We start from the raw sequence: 23,239 nt of genomic DNA, 5'->3' as shown, positions 1-23,239 counted from the left end.
AATATTTACTAAAAAAATATAAATTTAAATCTATTGAGATTAGAATAAAGAAATTAAAAACCTTTCTGGATGATCAGAATAATAAATCTTTCTAAAATGGCTATTATTTTCATAAAAATCTGATAATAAACTTTCAAATTTTGGAAATTTTGCCAATGTGCAAATTTCTGTCCAAACATTTTCAGGAAGCCAGCCTGGAGAAGGATTTTCCATTTCAATTGGCTCTGATCCACCATTTAGAAAAAATTCCCACTTCTTCTACAATAAAATATTTTATAATTTTTATACTTGTTATGCATGTAACTGGTCAAAAATTTTAAATTGTGCTTAATTATACAAGCATTATGATATTTACCTGATCTATCAAATCTTCATCCATACATAATGAGAGAGATAATAAAAATGCATACAGTAATTTATCCTTCTCAAATAACGAACAACAAATATTTATAAAAAGATTGTAAGTAAAATGATTATTTATTTGTATACATCGTTGATCAATATATTCTGTAAAATTGAAATATAAAATTAGTATGCATTTTATTATGTAATAGTTTTATAAAATATATTTAAAATTAAGAATGCTACAAAAGATGTCTTTGATATACTTTTTTTGTTTTAAAAAAAAATACCTACATTATTTATATACAGTACGTTAAAAATGTTCTTGCTACCATAGCATTACTACCATTATTATTTCTAGTAATAACAAAAAACTATCACATTTTAAATCTGTTATATTAGTTTAAAATCTGTTAGTGATTGTCATACAAGATGGCTTGGATACTTGATGGCTGCCCAAACCAGCATACTAACAATGGGGACAATTTGACATTCAACAATAAAGGGTAGATTGAAGGGCTCACTAGTGAAACACCATACTTTAATACTGTGATAGTCCATTCCCAAACAGAACTGTTATTCATTGCTAAAGATGATATGCTGCCTGTCCATAGCAGTCCATGCTTCTTTGCATGGACTGGTGTACATATTTTTAATTTGCATTTTGTTGTTTGGAAAATTTACATATTCCTGCAAAACTTCTGAAAATTTACATGTTTCCTTTTGAATAAATTAATTTGTTTTACTGTAGACAGTGGAACTAATGATTAATGAATCATATATATATATACATATATGTGAAATGCTGAAAAGATCTCTTTTGCATCTGAACAAATGTTAAAGTAAACACTATAAATACATACATTATATATATATATATATATATATACATACATATAAATACATACATAGATACATACACACAAAGCTTGATCAAAAAATACCTGTACTAGCAGCATAACCTTTTAATTTAAACTTATAGAAATTATTCTACATTAAAATGGTCTGGTATATTAAAATTAGCAGGAATAATTTCATAAATTTGGAAAATTACTATCAGTTTTGGAAGTTGAAGGTCTATCCAGCTTTCATTATCCTTAATTGAATTTCTGTCTTCTTTAAAATGGCTAAACCATTCAAAACACATAATTCAACTCAAAGTGTATTCTCCAAAAACGATTTTCAAATGGTGATGTGTTTTTGTTGCAGTCTTTCCAAGTTTTAAACAAAATTTCACACAAAATGCATTGCTTTTCAATCAGTTCCATGTTAAAAATCATTAGAACAAAAAAAAATTCAAATTACAGAAACCACCACGAGTTTGAAAGGAAAACTTTTCTTAATATGAACTTAATGGTAGTCAACTCACAACTGATGATCACATTATACATACATACAGTCCCACTAGTTCTCCCCACTTAATAACTACAAAGCTATATGCATAGTCAGGTATATTTTGATATATGATACATAAACATAAGATAATTATATAATTAAAGTTGATGTTTGATAGTTATCATCAAACATTCAAATTTTACCTGAATATTCTGTTTTTGCAATTGATGACAAAAACATTTCTATAAACCATTCTAAGGAGTAATGATACATTGGATTTAACCTTTCAAGATCTAGTATTCCAAAAAATAATATTTTAGCTCTTAAAACAACTGGCATATATTGATTTCTTGTAGAATCAATATCTTTTTCAGTACTTAAAATTGTATTTATTTTTTCCTAAATTATTTTATTTTATAAAAATATAAAAGTAATGTAAATATTTTTATTTTTTAAATGATCTATTATTATTATTTTTTAATCTCTTGACCCTGTGGGCACTTAGAAGGCCTTTTTTCCATACCCATTATGGGTTCAACCTGGCCCACAATGGGGGATAACCAGGTGGTGAGAGACAGGGACTCAACATATCCAGAACACACCACCCCTTCAGAAACTTATTAGTATTTTTCAGTTTGTAAATATAGAACTAAGCAAGACATATTTATTCCTGTGAAACCATCATTAACTGATTCATTTGAAAGTAGGTAATATTTACTAAAAAAATATAAATTTAAATCTATTGAGATTAGAATAAAGAAATTAAAAACCTTTCTGGATGATCAGAATAATAAATCTTTCTAAAATGGCTATTATTTTCATAAAAATCTGATAATAAACTTTCAAATTTTGGAAATTTTGCCAATGTGCAAATTTCTGTCCAAACATTTTCAGGAAGCCAGCCTGGAGAAGGATTTTCCATTTCAATTGGCTCTGATCCACCATTTAGAAAAAATTCCCACTTCTTCTACAATAAAATATTTTATAATTTTTTTACTTGTTATGCATGNCACGAGCACCATTCGATGGCAAGCTCCATGACGAAAACAAGCTTAAGCAATGGTGTTGTCGAATGGTGCACACTCGGTAAGTAATTCTACAATTTTTTGTTTATAGCATAGTTTATATGGATTATTCCCAAAAAATTATACGTATTTTAGAAATGTTGAGTTGAATTAGTCTAGAATCGATTAATTTTATGGAAGAAAACTTTTCAAACAGCCGTAGTCCATAAACTGCAGATGTGCCGTGCTGTGATTGGCTCATGTATTTAAGGACTCGTAGAAAAAGGATTCATAAAAACCGGAATGTATCTACCGTGTTATGGGTGGGGTCGACTGTATATACAGTAGATATGTTCTATTTTATATGAATTCTGTGTTTTACCAGTCACTTAAATACATGAGCCAATCACAGCACAGCACGTCTGCAGTTTACGGACTATGGCTGTTTGAAAGGTTTTCTTCCATAAAATTAATTGATTCTAGACTAATTCGACTCAACATTTCTAAAATACGTATAATTTTTTGGGAATAATCCATATAAACTATGCTATAAACAAAAAATTGTAGGATTACTTACCGAGTGTGTACCGTTCAACGGCGCCATTGCTTAAGCTTGTTTTCGTCGCGGAGCGGCGCATCGAACAGTGGGTGCGTGTTTTCTAATAAGTTATTTTTATGCGAAAAATTTGCTGAACTTTGGAGACATCATTAATATAAATATGATTTTTATGGACGTTAAATAATAAATGTTATTTAGTAGGTCCAGTGCTCATTTAAACTCAACAGTTTGTGCAATATCCGCTATTGCTCTAGATTCGACCAATCCTGTTGCGACATGAGTCGGTGATGACGTTTTACCATATTATATGAGTCTCTTTTAGAGTGTTTATATGAATACGATCACAATTTTTTCTCCTTGTTATATGAACCTGTTTTATAGGGGGTCTACTGTATAACAATTATATAAATGAAACTTTATATAGAATTTATTTACAGAATTGCCAAATTTAATAATATTTTCTCTTCTCTTTAAAACCTAAAGAAATAAAACAATAAAAAATAATTTACATATTACAACTAAAAATGCAACATTTATATTTTTCAATACAAATCAATTAATTGTAATACAGGATAGGCAACTTTAGCTGTCCTTGTTAAAATAAGAAAATTTTCATATATTGATATACAATCATATCAAATGTTTATTAAAGTTTTGTTATTTCATCTAATTCTTAGAATACGAGGTCTGTTCAAAAAATACGCAGACTGACGTCATAAAACAAAATGTACTTTAATAACAATCCACGAAACCTTTTTTTACAAGTGTTATGTTCGTAATAAACTCCACAAATGCTTTCAACCGCCACCGAGGTCTGCTTCAGGTGGTGACTGACTGTGTTTCCTCCTGACCGTCGTAACGATGTCACCAGAGATGTAAATAATTGTGCATGTCAGGTTTCACCCCTCCGACTGTCCCTGTTCGAATTCCTCGAACAAATACGTCCACACCTGCACGATCGTTTCACCATCTTTGAAGTTGATGCAGGTGCCCCCACTGTTAGCTTTATGAATCTCCCAAACCTCCAGGTGATGGATGTGATCAGTTCGGAACACTTGTCTGATTAGTCTGGTGTTCCAGAAGTCTGCCTGCATTTCAGGGTCGGCAATGTAGGTCGATAAGGCGGTGGTGTGCCTGTTATTTTTAATATCTGCTTGATGTTCTCTTATCCGTTTTTGTGTTGAGCGGATGGTGAAGCCAATGTAAACCAAGTCCCTATGAAATCTGTCCTCCCTGATGGGAATGGAGTATACACCTGAGGCCTTGCTGAGATCCATCGCGTCCTTGGCATTGCGCAGCAGGTCATAAACAATGCCGGTTCTCATGTACGTGATCTTCGTGCGGTTACAGCAAGCAATCTCCCTGTATAGGGGGTCTAAATGTTGGTTGAACTGGATGACCGCATGCCTACCGTTCCTATCCGGTTGGCAGTTGTCATCCAGCGAAGGCAGGGGGCTGTCACTGCGGCGTGGGGGAATGGGCGTAGGCACGGGCTAAACCACGGATCATGCCTTTACTGTATCCATGCTCAATGGCAATTTTTTCTATGTGACGGAGCTCTAATTGGGTGTCGTGCTTGTTTGTGTGGTGAGTGAAAGCCTGTCTGGTAAGGGCATGGAAAACAGCAATTTTGTAGACAAAGGGGTCTACAAAAAACCATTAAACTTACACTCACAACATACAGACATGACAGAACATATAAAAAGCATAGACAACATTAAGCAACCGTGGGCTCAAAAGGTTCTCCATGGCAGGCATCCTTATGACCTGGCCCAGGATTTTGTTGACAAAACTGCGTCAAACAGCTGGTTAGATCGGGGATGCCTCTTTGGGGAGATGGAAGGATTCATGATTGCCATACAGGATCAGGTCATAAATACTAAAAACTACAGAAAACACATACTCAAAGATACAACACTCACAAATGACACATGCAGAAAATGTCACATCATGCCAGAAACTATACAACACATCACTTCTGGGTGCAAGCTCTTGGCACAGACAGATTATTTACACAAATGAGTTCGCAGGGATGAAAAGTGGGAGCTGGTCCGGTTTACGGTAAACACTCGTTTCTATCTTACCCCCTGTGAGACGTATGTTAACATCTAGAAAATGTGCATTCGAGTTGCTAACCTGATCTAAGCCGAGGGTGAGGCTGTAAGCATTGTCGTTCATGCACGACAAAAAATCGTCAAGGTTCGGTGTGGTTTTCTAAAGTATAAAGATGTCGTCCACGTATCTCTGGATTAGACTGATGTATGGCAAGAATTTTGGCAATACACTCTCCTCCAACCGTCTCACCACTAGCTCGCAAAATTCCCCCGATAGCGGGCTGCCCTTATTGCCCAAATTCTTGCCATACATCAGTCTAATCCAGAGATATGTAAATGACATCTTTATACTTTTGAAAACCACACCAAACCTTGATGATTTTTTGTCGTGCATGAACGACAATGCTTACAGCCTTACCCTCGGCTTAGATCAGGTTAGCAACTCGAGTGTACATTTTCTAGATGTTAACATACGTCTCATGGGGGGTAAGATAGAAACGTGCGTTTACCGTAAACCAGACCAGCTCCCACTTTTCATCCCTGCGATACACAGTACAGTGGCACACCAACAGAAGAAGAACTCACAACTTATTGGTCATCTCTTTGGTCCAATGCTGTTACACACAATGCTGATGCAGGCTGGATCAAGGAGGAGAACAGAAACTTGCATAACATACCAAGTATGCCCTGTGCTGAAATAAACATACACGACATTCGCTACGCTGTTAACAGAACACACAACTGGAAGACACCTGGTGTAGACAACATTCACAATTTCTGGTACAAAAAGTTTACATCACTGCACCAGGAACTAGCTAAACATCTAACACACATCATCATCAATCCACAAGACATGCCAAAATTTCTTACTCAGGGCATCACCTACATGAAACCTAAAAACAACAAAACCACAGACCCCACACAATACAGACCAATTACATGTCTTCCAACACTCTACAAATTATTGACATCCTGTATCACAAACAAAATATACAAACATGTTGAAGAACACGACATTCTTACAGAACAACAAAAAGGTTGCCGTAGAAATCACAGGGGATGCAAAGAACAGTTACTCATAGATTCAGTCATTCTACGGCAAGCACACAAACAACACAGAAACATACACATGGCATATATAGACTACAGAAAAGCATTCGACAGTGTTCCACACAGTTGGCTGCTACATATTCTACACATGTACAAAATACATCCATCACTCATTGCATTCTTCGAAAACACTATGCAGCACTGGAGAACAACACTACATCTCAGGGTTAGTAACACTTCCATACAAACAAACGAAATATTCATTAGGCGAGGAATTTTTCAAGGAGATTCCTTGAGTCCTCTCTGGTTCTGCCTAGCCCTGAATCCATTATCCAACATGTTAAACAACACGCATTATGGCTACAATATCAGACATGAAAAAACAACACAGTTTACACTCTCACATCTCATGTACATGGACGACATAAAACTTTATGCATCCACACAAAAACAACTTCATCAACTCCTACAAATCACACATTCATACACTAAGGACATACAAATGGAGTTTGGCTTAGACAAATGCAAAAAACTTCACATAGAAAAAGGAATCCTGAAGAAAGAAGATTTTGCACTTGGAAATGGAGACGTTATTGAATCCATGGAAGAGGGCGAGTTCTACAAGTACTTAGGATTCCAACAGGCCAAACTAACAGAACATACACAAATAAAGCAACGATTAATTAAAGAATACCAAAGTAGGTTAAACGCTATACTTAGAACACAGTTAAATGCAAAACACACAGTTAAAGCAATAAACACATATGTCATCCCAGTACTCACATACTCTTTTGGAGTTATACATTGGACTCACACAGATCTCGAGCAACTCCAAAGGAAAACAAGAACAACACTTACTAAGCATAAACAACATCATCCTAAATCCGCCACAGAAAGATTAACCCTTCCACGTAAAGAAGGCGGACGTGGCCTGATTGACATAGTTAACCTTCACTACAAACAAATACAGTCACTGCGAGAGTTTTTCTACAAGAAACAAGAAACATCACAGTTACATAAAGCAGTAACTCTAGCAGACTCAAATAACACACCATTAAACTTACACTCACAACATACAGACATGACACAACATATAAAAAGCATAGACACCATCAAGCAATCGTGGGCTCGAAAGGCACTCCATGGCAGGCATCCTTATGACCTGGCCCAGGATTTTGTTGACAAAACTGCGTCAAACAGCTGGTTAGATCGGGGATGCCTCTTTGGGGAGACGGAAGGATTCATGATTGCCATACAGGATCAGGTCATAAATACTAAAAACTACAGAAAACACATACTCAAAGATACAACACTCACAAATGACACATGCAGAAAATGTCACATCATGCCAGAAACTATACAACACATCACTTCTGGTTGCAAGCTCTTGGCACAGACAGATTACTTACATAGACACAATCAAGTAGCAAATATAATACACCAAGAGCTTGCAAAGAAACACAAATTGGCAGACATCCACGAACCATACTACAAGTATATTCCACAGACAGTATTGGAAAACAACACGCACAAAATGTACTACGACAGAGCCATAATCACAGATAAAACAATTTACCACAACAGACCAGACATCACACTCATTGACAAACACAATAAAATCACATACATTATAGACATAGCCATTCCAAACACTCACAATGTACAAAACACATGCACTGAAAAAATTAGCAAGTACACAGAACTCGCCCAGGAAATAAGGCATCTGTGGAGGATGGATAGGGTGCTTATTGTACCTGTTGTTCTCTCCTGTACAGGTGTGATACCACACACGCTACACAAAAGCCTGGGAACATTACAATTGAGTAGAAATACATACATCACACTACAGAAGGCCACTATATTGAATACATGCCATATTGTTAGGAAATTCCTTAATACAGACACTGACACACACATTTAATTTTAGTTTTGTTTTGGTTGCTATGCCTTGACTTTGGTCCGGCATAGTACACAGCCACCGGTGTATACCGAGTATAACCCACTAAACACAACAATAATAATAATAATAAATTATACCTGTTAAACAAAAAGTGAGCTTCTCCATATAATAAAGACCTGATAGAATGTAGTTTTTAGTGTTATACAATGCTAAAATTTAGATTCATTTATCCAATTACTATTTATAAAATATTATGTAAATGCTATGTGGTGAAATTGATCAAAGTTGTTATTAAATAATTTCCAAGTTAAAAAATAGTTGTAAAATAAACTTTTGCACAACATTTTCAGGACAGGAAATAATAATACAAACTAACCTGTTTTAATAATAATGAATCCAAAGAAGGATCTAATATTTCGCCAATATTTTCAAGCAGACAAGGTTTTCCAAATCTTATCGCATGATCTAAACTATGTAAGAATTCTTTATCAGTCAATTTTATACATTCTAAATTTGATGATTCTATTGTTTTTATCCATTTGTTAGCTTGACCCTATAAATGTATTAATTTATTTGAAATCAGAGTAATATTTGTTTTTACTAAATTTCATTCAATAAGTAAAATAGAAAATTTTAATCAAAATAAGGCCATAAAAATTAAAGAACTTTAAAAAAAGTCAAAACTTTATTTTAAATATTTTGATATTTACTTGTGGATCGATAAATAAAGGCCAACTTGGAGAATTATAACATATAATTGCATTTTCCACATAAAAATCATCTTTTGGCAAACCAGCAATTTTCCATTTTTGAATCATTACGGAATCTCCCAACAAATCTGAAATATTTTAAAATAAATTTATATACTGATAATTTCATTGTATATTATATTAAATCACTGTGTCATAAAATATTAAACTAATACATCTACAACAGCCATAAATGATCAGGCTGTATTTTGGATAAATAATTAGAAATTAGAAATAAATTTGGCACTAGAGTGAGGCATTAGGCACCATCTATTATTAAAATTAATAATTAATATTTAATTAAATAATTTAGAATAAACTGGAAAAAAAGATCGGCCCGAAGCGGGACTCGAACCCGCAACTCCCGGTATGGCTGTTGTAGATGTATTAGCTTAACATATTGGGTTTCAATGGTTGTGTAATTTTCTGGTGTTTTATCATCTTACCAATAAAACTTCTTTTATTGTATGGAATATTATGTTCTTCTAATTTCTCCATCCAAATATTAGTAATATTTTTACGACATTCCATCTAAATGAAAAAGTATTAGCTTTAAATTATTATACATTTATCAGAAGAATTAAACAAAACATTATCACTAAGACACTACTAAATATTTTTTTTATCTACAATGTCATAAAAGAAATTATGATTACTTAATAATTTCTTTTAATAAAACATTTGCTGATAGAGAATTTCTGCCTAGCATATTCTAATGTAAAAAATATGCAATTTTACCTTCTAACATATTAAAAATGCATTATACAAGTAAATTTACTATAATGACACCAGTTTATGTCATGGTTGTCTACGACATAAAATATTCCATTACACCTATTAATTTCTTGTAAAGCATACTGTACAACAAATGAAAACAAAAAGAATTTGCACAAAAATCAAGATAGTAGAATGTTATGTGCAGCAAGTCGTGTGGCAGATGATAAGAGCAATATTATTCAGAATTTTGTGTTATTTTGAATAATAATGTCAAAATTTGTCAAAGTCCTTATTTGAACCAAAAAAGGCTTCCAAAAAAGTCATTTTGAGATCCCAGGTGTACAATTTCTATTCCCACAATTTACAATATGAGAAATTATTTATATTTAAACATTTTATTAATGAAGGAAAATCAAAGACAAACAGAATTTATTCCATCCTGAAAAGATGTGACATAGGCTTACCAACAGAAAGACATTAGCATCAGATCAGAGAGTGAAAATATTTATGAAAAGAAAGTAAAGAAGTTTGCAATGGCATTTTACTACGATTTTACTTCACTTATTCAGCAGCTAAGTGATTCAAATGTTTTCAAGCCAAGATTTTCTACGTTCTAAAGAAGTTAAGCATTCAATATCATAAATAAAATAGCATTACTGATTACACCAATAATCAAAGAAAGGATGCACAAATCAAATGTGGATGTCTCATTTGAAAATTCTCCAAACAAACATTCATTTTGGAAAATATCAAAGTAAAGAACCTAGCTCTATACTTGCCAGCTATGAAAGCACATGGAGTGCCAAAAATTATAAAGTACTTAAAAGGTAAGCTTAATTTAGGTGAAACAATACAAATTGCTCAGACAAATACAAGGCATTATGCAAATCATCAGTCAATGAGATACCACTAATGTTTTGGATTGTAGTCTCTTATTGTCTAAGTTTTCTCAAAAAAATTCTACTGTCTGATATAAAATCCTCCTCCTCACATGGGTTCCTCTGTATAAAATTGCTAAACACAGTTCCTGTGGTCTTTCAAGGATAAAAAAAAATAAAGGAATAAAAGGGGAAACCAATCCAAGAATAGCACTTAATGCCCAGTGAACAAAAAGTCAGCTCTTTTCAATATACTGTTGAATTCTCCAATGCTTCCTCTGGATTAAAATTTAATACTCCTTTTTTTATATCAGTAATTATATCATCATCAATTGTGAGATGTATCTCTTTCAAACAAGTAAAAATGGATAATACAGTGCAGTGGCAGAGCGTGGGTGTCAGCTGCCCGGAGCAAAGGAAAATTTCGCTGTCCCCTTATAAGTAATGAAAAATTCCACGCTAGTGTTGCCACCTTTTTAAAAATTGCTGACCTGGACAGCAGGTGAAGTTTCTTCGAACAGAAGTTCCTGACGCGTGCGTATGTCATTTTGCAATGTGAAGAATAATGTGCAGTGCATGCTGGTTCTAAATCAGTTACAGTTAGTGACTAGGAAGACTTGGGTAGGAGTAACATAAGTAACCTAGATGACGTAGCTCTATTGGATATTAGAGATGTGAATGAATACAAATCGTACAAGCAAAAAAAAAGTTGACAGGTTGCGCACGATATCCCCAGGTAAAATTAATAGTTCACCCAGACGTTATTCTGTGCTCATTTCAATCGGTCTGAATCGTAGATGCAACAAAATTATGAAATGAAATGGTTCAAATTTTTACAAGATATTATTATTTATTGTGAAATTTTGCCAACCCCTAAAAAGTGCTGCCCCTGCTGTCCCCATTACGCTATGCCACTGATACATTGCATCTTAAAATCAAGAAAATACAGTATTACATTTAACTACATTAAATTAACTAAGATATAGTATTATATTTATTACAATTAATAATATACTGGTATAGTGGCAGATAATGCACAGTGCTAATAATTGCTACTGAAACTGAATTAATTTTAAAATTGACGTTTTATTAGTATTAATTAGTATGGGATATATTTGTTTGAATAATTTTGTATGAATTTTTTTATACAAATTTCTGTTGTTTGAGTGTATAACAATGTCACTTTATTTCATTTTTATTTGAAGTAAAATAAAATTCCAAACTTATGAAAATAGAATTCTATTAGATATGCTGAACTTTCCACTATATCTAACAGAAAAAGCAATTTTTTTTTATTTAGAAACCAGCTGAAGTTTTTATTAATAAAATTTTTTTGCTGCAAAACAGATTCCTTGTTTTGCATAAAAAAAATTAAATCTTCACTCATTTTTAAGTGTCATAAACAATTGCATATTGATGTCAAAAGTTCAAATTTTTAATAAATTAATATTATTTTATTCTATAAAAAAATGTGTACATCAATACACAAATAGTCTGTTGGAAAAATGAGTTCATATATCTGGAAATTAAAACTGTTAGCATTAGAGCATGATAAAATTATGTTGTGGCCATCGGTCATGATATTGGATAGTTGTATGTTTTATTTGGATTAATTTTAGCCTTCTTTCCTGTTTCTTTGTTCTAAATTCCTTCTAGAACTTTCTTGTCTAACCTTTTTTTGCCCTTGGATAGGATTATCGTTTCCATGAAAATAAGTAGAACAAAAGAGGGAGTGAAGCCCTGGGGCCAAACGGACAGAGAAGGAGTTAGTCTGGGTGAGAATCCCAAAGAGGAGGCAGACAAAAGGCAGTGCTCCAGAACTCGAGAAGGACGATCAGGGACTGCGAGGTGCCAGGAGATCAAAGAGAAAAGACTATGGACAGAAAGCCTTGAGAAAAGATGACAAAGTCAGAGATAGACGAAAGGTCTACAACAAGAAAAGGGTCACAAATAAGAGGGAGATCTGAAGTTGTGTCCTACCCAAGAGCACGTCACTACAAAAACCCTGGATATTTCTATTTCTTCTCTTATCTTTTCCTATTTCTTCTATTTTATCCATCTTCCTTAACTGTAAGATAGTTATAAATTAGATATAAGTAGAGCCGAAAATTTTCACTTTTGGTGAATTTCTCAACTATATTCGCCTGGAATGAGCATCTTCCAATTAGTACTAATTTAAAAATCCGGTCTCAATATCACTAAGTTTTTTTGGTGAAAATCGGTGATTTTCACCCAAACTGGCAAATTTGGCAATAGGTGGCAAAATCGTTAGTTTTCCATGTGCTTCGTGCAAAAATGTCTAGAAAACAGTCAATTGAGTTTAAAATTGATTCCGTGATTAAGGAATTAGGTGGCAATATATTTCGCCATACCAAAAAAACAATTCTCTGTGTTAAGTGCTCTACACATGTCAACCACAAATGTGATACAATTAAGAAACGACTTTCAGAACATCTCAACAGTGCAAAACACAAGAAACATAATACACTACAGTCACAAATACTGTTGTTTGAAAATGGAAGCGATTTTGATAAAGAAATGGTTGAAGCATTCACCAGTGCAGATATTCCACTTGAAAAATTAAATAACAAAAAACTGAGATTGTTTCTCGAGAAATATATGAAGAAGCTGATCAAAAGTGTACCAGGTATTTTTTTATTGTAATTATTTTTTTAATGAAGTGTTTATTTTATTGAAATTGATGCTGCTGTTCGCGATTGTGCTCATAATTTAGCTGAAATATGATTTTATTCGAAGTCTCATTGAGTTATTTATTTTTTTAGCACTGTGAACACATCAAAAAACTATCTTCAACTCAGTAACAGAAAAAATTAAGGACAAAATTAATGGACATGATGTCTATTTCAATGTTGACAAAACTAGTGACAAATTGCAACGTAAAGTGGTCAACGTGCTTGTATGAAAATTGAATGGTGAGAAAGCAAAATCAATGTTAATTGATGTGACATTTCACTCAACAGTTGACAACATTATAATAAAGGAATGTATACTCAACATGTCTAGAAAATTGTGGCCAAATGATTTAAAATATTCAAAACTGAAGTTAATAGTGACAGATCGAGCAAAATACATGATAAAGGCAGTAAGTGAGATTAAGAAAAATTCTTTGATTTTTCCAAATGTACATCATGTCATGTGTCTCGCTCACGCCTTACATAACGTTGCATTTAGGATTCAGAATGAGTACAAATTAACAAATTCGCTTATATTAGAAATGAAGAAGCTTTTTGTGAAGTCAAGAGAAAGACAAAATTATTTTAAGAATGCAACTGGAGTTAGTAATCTTCCTCCAGAACCAATTATCACTCGCTGGGGGTCTTGGTTAAACGCTGCAAAATACTATGTCAATAATTTTGATACAGTTGAGCGCTTCATTTTGAATTATAAACAAAAATCTCATTCAAATGCTAGAAATGTTTTGGTGAAACTATTGCAAGTAAAAAAAATTAACCTCAAGAAAGAATTATTTGATCTCCATAATCTTGTCAAGCTATCAAATATTATATCATCACTGGAAAAACAAGGACTTGGTGTAGCTGAACAAGCCGAATTAATTGAAAATGCAAAAGAAATTGTTTCTGGTTATCCTATATTTTCTCAAAAATTGGAAAAAGTTTTGTCAGGTAATCCTGATCTTATCAAATTTATGTCTTTTGATATGAATTTAAGTGATAAAGTTAATAGCAAATACGCTCCTTTAGTTGCAGTCGACATCAAACGTTCGTTCTCATTGTATTCATTGATATTGAGCAATCGACGTCATAGTTTAAGCGAGGATCATTTGAAATATCTAAGTGTAATTCATTTTAACTTTTTTTTTAAATAAATAACTGGCGATTTTTTTGGACGAATTTAAGGTAAAAAATTGGCAATTTTCGCCACAATTTTAGGCCCAAAATCTGGCGAAAACTTTCGGCTCTAGCTAAGTTAATCTGACCCGTGTTTGATTGTTGCGTGTGTGGAAGTTAACTATTTGGAGGACATGTATTTAACGCCTATGTACATAAAATTTATAAAGTTGTAAAGTTGGGATCTGATGTAAAGAACCTGTTTGGAGAGAATTAAAATACTTTGTGCTGTGAATAATATTAAGTGTTTTGTTTTGGTACCATTTCGCTCACGGAATTAAGTACTTCTCGTTACAAACATCACAATGTGAAAATCATTATGATACTTTTTAGAATTGTTTTTAATTTGTGTTGTAAAATAATGTTTTAATAAAGAAATGTTGACTTACTATAAATGGCCCTAAATAAGAAATGTATCCTGAAGATATTAACATATTTCCAGTTAAGTTCATTAATTTATATTCATATCTTTTTATTTTTTCATTCCATTGTTTTTTCTCATCTCTTAATTTCTCCACTATCTATGAAAATCCAAATTTTAATATTAGTCATTCATTTGAATATTAAAAAACATTTAATTAAAAAAAAAGTTATAAGCTGATTTTTTAGAAAAATATAAATTTTTACATACTTTATTTCCTCTACTTAATTTTAATTGAGTGTGACTAATTTCATTATCAAGTTGCATTTTTGCTTTAGTACCTTCCTGAAACTGTTGCTGTAAATGAATCAAGTTGTCTTGCACTTCTTTGAAATTTGCTTTAAAAATATTTAAATTTGATACTTTTGATGCTAAACTCTGTTGTGCTTTAGACAATATTTCCTTGTAAAAAATAAAATTTAGTGTTAATATCTTAAACTTAACATTTTTATTATTAAGAACATAGTTTACAGATTAAATTTAAAATTCTAATTTTATTTCTATCAAAATTTGTATACTACTAAATTGAATGTATATTATTATTACATTGTCACAATAATGGGCTGAAAGTTTTAATCATCTTTTAATCACATAACTTCTGGTCTGGAGCAGAAGTCAAGTGATTTTTATAGTTAATTGGGGTCTCCAGCAACTAAACTTTCCATATCTGGTCTCAATTTTCATCTGTCTAATTCTGTTCTTGAGATTAATGAACAACACATGGATGAATGGACAGATGATAGTGGGATTGTATGTCTGCAATCTGAAAATTGCAGCCCAATAAATTTCAAATTTTACAAAAATAGCCAAATTTACTTTAAAAAATGCAAATTGAAAAACTTTTTAAGTGGAATTTCCTATAACTAGAAGAAAAATTTCTTATTTCTTATAACTATAAGAAATTAAACAATAGAAATTAAGTAATTTTAAACTAATCAACATATACTCAGAAATTATTAAAACAAATGCTATTTTGTTACTTGACCAATTGTAATACTGTATATACAAGGTCTGATCAAAAAGTATCTAACTTTATTTTTTTTTATTTGAACTTTTTGGAAGATAGAAAGGAGACTTAGTATCATGAGACCTTGGACCTATTGCATGTGTGAGAATTTTGATGAGCTTGTCCTACCCTGCAGTCACTGTTAGGCAGCCATGATAGTTGCATGTATATGCTGTTATTGTTGCATTAGTAATTTGGCTGAACATGATGGATACTGATTTCATGAATATTATAACTTTACATGAGACATGAGACATGAGTCTATAGCAGGGGTGGCCAAAACTTGGCGCATTGGACGATTACAAGTGGCGCTTCAGTCAGTTCTGAGCAACATTGCCAGATTTGGCTTCTTTGCAATTATGAATATTACATAGAAAATTAATTTTTTATAGTCTGTCTTGGCAAGTTTATTTGTTGCACAATTCGTTGCAATCAACTTTACAGATAAAATGAGTGTTCTCCACATAGTATATTACACTTGTATGCATGTATGTTTATTTTCGATCAGTTTACAGGTGTCTAAATGACAGTGTTAACGTCTGGACAGTCCGGGAATCGGATTGGACTACTACCGTGTTTCCCTGAAAATAAGACAGTGTCTTATATTAATTTTTGCTCTGAAAAATGCGCTAGGTCTTATTTTCAGGGAATGTCTTATTTTTTCCAGAAAGAAGAATTCACATTTATTATTGAACAAAAAAATTCCCAAGTCGAACTTAGACGAGAGTGACGTATATCCGGTGCGTCGAACTGTCGCCTTTTTATAGCGTTGACATCGGATTCGATGACCAATTAGTGCTTACTGAACCGTAGCACTATGCAAATGTCGTGGCGTGATTCCCGGCCGACCAATTAGCCATCACCAACCGTAATGTTATGCAAATCTGTGATTCCCAAGCCATAGTCTTATGCAAATCATGCCGTGTGGCGTAATTGTCTGCTGACCAATCAGTGGCTGTACTTTCAAAAAGCTGATGGCCACTTTTAACCATCTGTCGATGGCCGTTACGACTAAAAAAACTTCGCTAGGTCTTACTTTCAGGGAGAGGTCTTATATTTCGCAATTCAGCAAAATCTGTGCTAGGTCTTATTTTCTGCGGATGTCTTATTTTCGGGGAAACATGGTAACTTCTTTTCCTGAGTAGTTCCTGCGACATCTGTTGACTTTTTTTGTTTTACTTTTGCCTGTACGATACATGATACATTCGTGTTCATGTACACCACTAATATCGTATAAAACTATTTTATACGGGTAACTACACTACAACCACATTTTTTATTGCTTCTTCTGTAGCAAAACTCAATTTTTGTCTTATAAATTGAAATACCTAATTAAGGGGTGGCCGAAATTTTTCTCTGCCCCGGGAGGCTAACACCCACGGTACGCCACTGCGCATCTGAACTCGTCTATCAAAAAATTGGCGCATGGTATGCAAAAGGTTGACCACCCCTGGTCTACAGGTATGACCCTGATACAAAGGCACAATTATCCCACAGAAAATGCCATGGTCTCCATGGTCAAAGAAGGCATGGCAATCATGCAGCAATGTGAAGATCATGTTGACCATTTTTTTCAACTATGAGGGCATAGATTACCATGAGTACACTCATGGTAATCTATGACCTGATTATTTTGTGACAATTTTGAGATGCTGTTTTGTGCAAGTAATCATAGCTCTAACAATCTGGCAACTGATTCATTCATCATGATAGTGCTCTGGATCATAGATCATGTCTTATCCAGATACTCCTTGCAAAACAGAGTATTGCACAGGTTCAGCAGCCTCCTTACTACCCAGACATGGCTCTGACAGACTTTTGTTCTTTCCCAACTCAAGATGCCATTCAAAGGAAAGAGATTTCGGGTCACATAGGAGATCAAGACTAACACAATGAAGCACCTAATGATAATCCCAATAAATGACTGAAAAATGCTTTTATCAGTGAAAGCATTGCTAAGAAAAGTATGTAAACTCAGAAGGGGCATATTTTGAAGAGGATGAGTGTTTGAACCAAATAGATATGAAGGTATTTTTTCTCTGATCTCAAGTCAAATATTTTTTGATCAGACCTTGTATATTTCATCTGATAAACATGAATTAAAAGTATCTGCATTATGCTTGGCAATTACATCATTCATATAAAAAAAAATCTGCAGTATCAAAATGCAAGAAAATTATGTTTTTTCCAAACACTTCAATATACAACTAGGAATCCAATACAGTAAAATCTTAATAATTCAGTTGTTTGTGAGTTTGACATGTCCAGTAATCCACTGCTAGTCAACTCATGTACAGTATTACCTGAACTATTGCTAAATCGTAGACAAGCCTCCTACTAGTTCAAGATCTGGTTTCCACTAAATTTGAATATCTTCTCACTAAACAAGGTATGATAGTGAGCCTGAACTATAAAGGCTTGAGCTTGGGAACAATATTAAAAGATTGTTAGGCTTGTCATTGTAGGCAGCTCAAAAAAGGTACATCATCTTATTACATAATACTGTATAATGTAAGCCATTATACAGTATTATGTAATCTACCTGACACCTTTGTTGTTTAAACACCCCTATGATAGGTTCCAAACTAGGGTTGCTCACCACTCTCACACTTCTCTCAGTATGATGCGAGAAGATGGAGACATAATAAGGTAGTGGTGACAGACACAAAGACATACACAAATGTACAACAATAATCGTATTTATTTTAAAGGAAAAATTCTTACAATTATTTGATGCTGACACTCAAAATGGATGGGAGTCCAGGTGGGAGTTGATGATTCCAGTGTATTTGAAGACAGGAATGTTTGCTCTGGAAAGTGTTGGATTACCCAGAAGATGGTGGATCTTTTAAGGTTAGATTGGAGGCACAGCAGTGATACGAGGTGGCAGTCAACACAATCTCAATGACTGCTCAACAACTTGAATGTCGACCTTGGAGTTGCTGATGACTCACACTTTGCATTACACAACGACGAATTCAATAATGACAACTTATGGCCTGATCTCAAGGGTCAGTCCTTTTTATCAGATTTAGACCTGAAATCCATGATTTGGACTGGTCAAGATCTGACTCTTCCTTGTTGCTGGGACCAAGTTTTGATCAGATGGGATGGGCGTCTCCCTCATTCCAACATCAGGGCTATCACTTCCTCCAGTGTTTACTTACAAGCTATTACTGCTGGGGTGATAGCCTGTAATTAAGGAAAGAGCAAACTCTCTTGGGTAATGGCTCTTGTAATCAGGAAAGGGAGGTGTTTTATCATCTGAAAGTTGGGACATCTGAACCAATTACTTAATTGTCATGTAAAGTGCTTCCCTCATCTTTCTTTGTATATTTGAACTGGAAATTGCTTGATTTATGAATCTTGACTTTTTCATCAATCACTTTTCCAGCTTAATTTCTCACCATGACATTGTCTCTTCTACTTTGAGTTTAACAAATACATTATCTTTTATGACTCTGTTTTCGAAGATTGCGAAAAAAAAGGAAAGACAAAAACGTAAACAAGTAAGGATGATTTCGGACGTCACAATAAATATAAAAATCAGCCCATTCTCCTAAAATTTCCCACAACATACTGTATCTCTTACTAAACGTCCCACAGTGGTTTCAATTTTCCACTGAATTTAGTGGAAATCCACCAACTTGGTAACACTGATTACTGGCAATGAGAGAGCCTGGATGAAAAAACAAGCAAAAGACAATTGAAAATTACTTTAAAAGAATCAGTAATTAATTTGAAAAATACAGTAACATATGATTGCCCTTCCTTCATATTTCTTGTCATTTTATATGTATTTTTGATTAATACAATGCACTAATACTGTATCTTGCAAATAAACAAATATTTTTGGTTTGGTTTAAAACCTTTGAATTCTTACTTTCAATAATCTGGTAATCTCTTTAATCCAACACTGTTCCAGTCCCATATATGTTGGATTATTAAGACTGCACCATATTTTCATTCAGTTTGAAATTATTAAAGCTTGAATGTCACTGACTCAAAATGAAACTAAGCATTATGACAGTATCAGACATGGTGGTAATAGTTTTATCTAAATCAAATAATCTAATTTCTGTAAGAATAGAGCTATACTATAATGCTTCCTTTGTCACAAAAGTTTGGATAATATGCAATTTTATGCAATGAATACTTAAAAATAGAAAATTCAATTAAGTTTTGTTTATACTGTTTTTAATTAACATATCTATAGTAAAATATTTCTATTATCTTTAATAAATATAAGTAAATAGTAAACACACATAAAAAATATCTTACTTGTTTAGAAGTTACAACTTTAACTGCATTATGATATTCACATATAGCTAGTATCCATTGGCAAAGAATAGCACATGTTTTTGACATCTATCAAAAAATCAAACATTTAAATCAAAATGTAATTTTAAAAATATCAACGTGTTAAATTATTTTGATCTATTGTTCAATAATAAAAAATATCTTTAGGGATATTTCATCAATATACAGTAAATTAACTGAAATATTTTTTGATATATAAGATGTGATCAATACTTTCTCAAACATATTTGGTGCCTTTGGAGGAATTCTACCCTAATTACCAGATCTTGCTCCTTCAGACTGTTTTTGTTTTCAAAAATAGACATTTTTTTCTGTAGGGAAAAACTTTTGAGAATAAGAAAATCACCCAGAAAATTGCAATGAGAACACTAAAGGTTATTCAAAAAAGTGACTTTGAAAAATATTTCCAGTAGTTGCAGACATGCTGGAATAAGTGCATCACTTTAGAAAGAAACTACTTTGAAGGAGATCCAATGGAATAAGTGGTCTTTACATAAATTTTAAAGTAAATTTGTCTGAGAAACTGTTGATTATACCTCATATACGAAGGCTGTTCGGAAAGCTTGCAGCCTTGCCTATATGCGGCGCTGCGATCAATTTAATTTTTGGCGGGCATAATTCAGCCATCTTTGCTAAAGATACGATACCAATTTCTGCTTGATTTGTCAAAAAGTTTTGCCACGACAGCTTAGCAGATAGTCAGTGTGCACATGCTTTATCAAAAATGGAGAAGACGGAGACTTGTGCGGTCATAAAATACCTGACGAAAAAAGGGTTGACCCCATCTCAAATCAAAGCTGACATGGATGAAGTTTTAGGAGAGTCTGCTCCTTTGTACACCACTGTGAAAAAATGGACAGCCCTTTTTAAATCTGGCAGAGAGAGTGTGGAAGATGACCCTCGCAGCAGACGGCCGTCAACTGCTGTCACTGAAGAAAACATCGACAAAGTTCACGATTTGGTATTAGCAGATCGCCGTTTGAAAACGCGTGAGATAGCTGAGACAACAGGCATCTCTGTCGACCGAGTGCACCACATCCTAACCGAAGATTTGGGTATGACGAAGGTCTCAGCAAGGTGGGTGCCGCATCTGCTGACCGCCGAGCAAAAACGTGTTCGCACTTTGATGTCAAAGGAGTGTTTGGACTTCTACCAGAAAAACCCACAGGATTTCTTGCGTCGGTTTGTGACTACTGACGAAACGTGGATCCATTACTACACTCCTGAAACAAAAGAACAGTCGAAGCAATGGAAACACCACAGTTCGCCACCACCAAAGAAGGCAAAGACAGTTCCATCAGCGGGTAAAGTGATGGCCTCGGTTTTTTGGGATGCTAAAGGCATCATCTTTATTGACTACCTAGAAAGAGGAAAGACCATTAATGCTGTCTATTACTGTGAACTTTTGGAAAAACTGAAGAAAGAAATCGAAGAAAAGAGGCCACACTTGAAGAAGAAAAAAGTTCTGTTCCACCACGATAATGCACCTGCACATTCCGCCAGAATCACTGAACAAAAGATAAACGAACTTCGCTTCCAATTAGTTCCACATCCACCGTACTCACCTGATTTGGCCCCCAGTGACTTCCACCTTTTTCCAAACCTAAAAAAATTCTTGGCTGGAAAGAGATTCCACTCAAATGACGAAGTCATCTCTGAAGTGAACGAGTATTTTGCACACCTTGACAAATCGACCTATTGTGATGGCATAAAAAAGCTAGAACATCACTGGAATAAGTGCATTGCTAACAGAGGAGATTACATTGAAAAATAAAAAAGTTTTAACATTATTTTGTTTGTTTTTCTATGTGAGGCCGCGAACTTTTCGAACAGCCCTCGTATTCTCTATTATAATATCTTTAATCAACTTTAATATGAAAAGAATTATATTTTGTGCATAAAATTTGATACTCATATTAATTATTTAATCTATATAAAATAAACTTTTATTGAAAATATTTTCTAAGAAGTATTTTCAATAAATACTTATTTTGTATGAAGTAAAAAGTAATGCAATTTGCTACTTATAATAAATTTTTAAAAATTTATTTATAGTTTTCAAAAATATATTGTTTTAAAATTACTATTAATATTATGCTAATTCTAAAAAATTGTTAATATATTTGAATTTATATTAGGCTAATTAATAAAAATTAAATACTTTTTGTATTATTTTGATGCCAGTTTATGTTAATTCTAAATAAGGTATTTATAATTACAAAATCAAAATACTAATTAAAATGTTATAAATAAATTATGCAAACCTTTGCTATGGCTGTGGGTGTAAAATCTTGACCATCAATGTATGGAGTAATTTTGTTAATGCTTTTTTCAGAAATATCATCCTAAAAATAACAAGTACTCATAATTTTTTCAGAGATATAGTTGAAAATTTTTATAACAGATAGAGATTAAAATATGCAAATGAAATAAAAATAAATATATTTATATCAAAAACCATCTGTAATAGATTCAACAGATGTTTAGTTAATTATTAGGGCTTTTGTTAATATAAATAGAAGCACATTATAATTGGATTTATATCATGTTATAATATAAAAAATATTACATCAAAACACAATCTGTATAATTATTTTTCTTTTTGCAGTACATTTCAAATATTTAAAGTGTACATTTCAATGTAAATATTCTCATGTTTTATCTTTTTTTCCCTGTTAAACTAATAACATAGGAAAAAAGTTAAATATTAAACTTTAGCTATTATAAGTAAAACTTTACAAAACATAAGAAAGTAAATTTCTCTTTTTGAAGCAAGTCCTGTAACTTTGTATACTAAATATCAGCAGAAAAACAAGTTCACTCTTCTTCAAAAATTAAAAAATTACAGTAAGCAAACTAGACATATGTTTAATAAATGGAAACTTGTTTTAATGAATATCATCATCTACCTGAGCTAGTATTTCTGATTAAAGTTATTGTATTATTACTTTTTGTTTACAGCATCTAAAGTTGTAAATATAATATTTAATTTGTTTTAAAAATAAAATAATAGTAAATAATAACAAAAAATATTT

The 23,239-nt window shown here is 32.9% G+C and overlaps 1 protein-coding gene across 1 annotated transcript in view; it reads right to left on the bottom strand.

The window, feature by feature from the left end:
* Positions 1 to 23,239, bottom strand: part of LOC111625371 (dynein heavy chain 1, axonemal-like) — a 144,007-nt gene that overhangs the window by 18,599 nt on the left and 102,169 nt on the right. Inside the window, exons 45-55 of the mRNA XM_023368508.1 lie at positions 22,469 to 22,549; positions 20,166 to 20,252; positions 15,089 to 15,280; positions 14,847 to 14,978; positions 9,440 to 9,524; positions 8,955 to 9,082; positions 8,621 to 8,797; positions 3,679 to 3,717; positions 1,881 to 2,076; positions 356 to 507; positions 62 to 258 (exon numbers count right to left, since the gene is read on the bottom strand). Coding sequence (XP_023224276.1) covers positions 62 to 258; positions 356 to 507; positions 1,881 to 2,076; positions 3,679 to 3,717; positions 8,621 to 8,797; positions 8,955 to 9,082; positions 9,440 to 9,524; positions 14,847 to 14,978; positions 15,089 to 15,280; positions 20,166 to 20,252; positions 22,469 to 22,549 — 1,466 coding nt within the window. The remainder of the gene's footprint in view (positions 1 to 61; positions 259 to 355; positions 508 to 1,880; positions 2,077 to 3,678; positions 3,718 to 8,620; positions 8,798 to 8,954; positions 9,083 to 9,439; positions 9,525 to 14,846; positions 14,979 to 15,088; positions 15,281 to 20,165; positions 20,253 to 22,468; positions 22,550 to 23,239) is intronic.

The sequence above is a fragment of the Centruroides sculpturatus genome, unplaced genomic scaffold (genome assembly GCF_000671375.1).
Source record: "Centruroides sculpturatus isolate CEXI.00-Female unplaced genomic scaffold, Cexi_2.0 scaffold247, whole genome shotgun sequence".
NCBI lineage: Eukaryota > Metazoa > Arthropoda > Arachnida > Scorpiones > Buthidae > Centruroides > Centruroides sculpturatus.
This window is presented reverse-complemented; position numbering and strand designations above follow the sequence as displayed.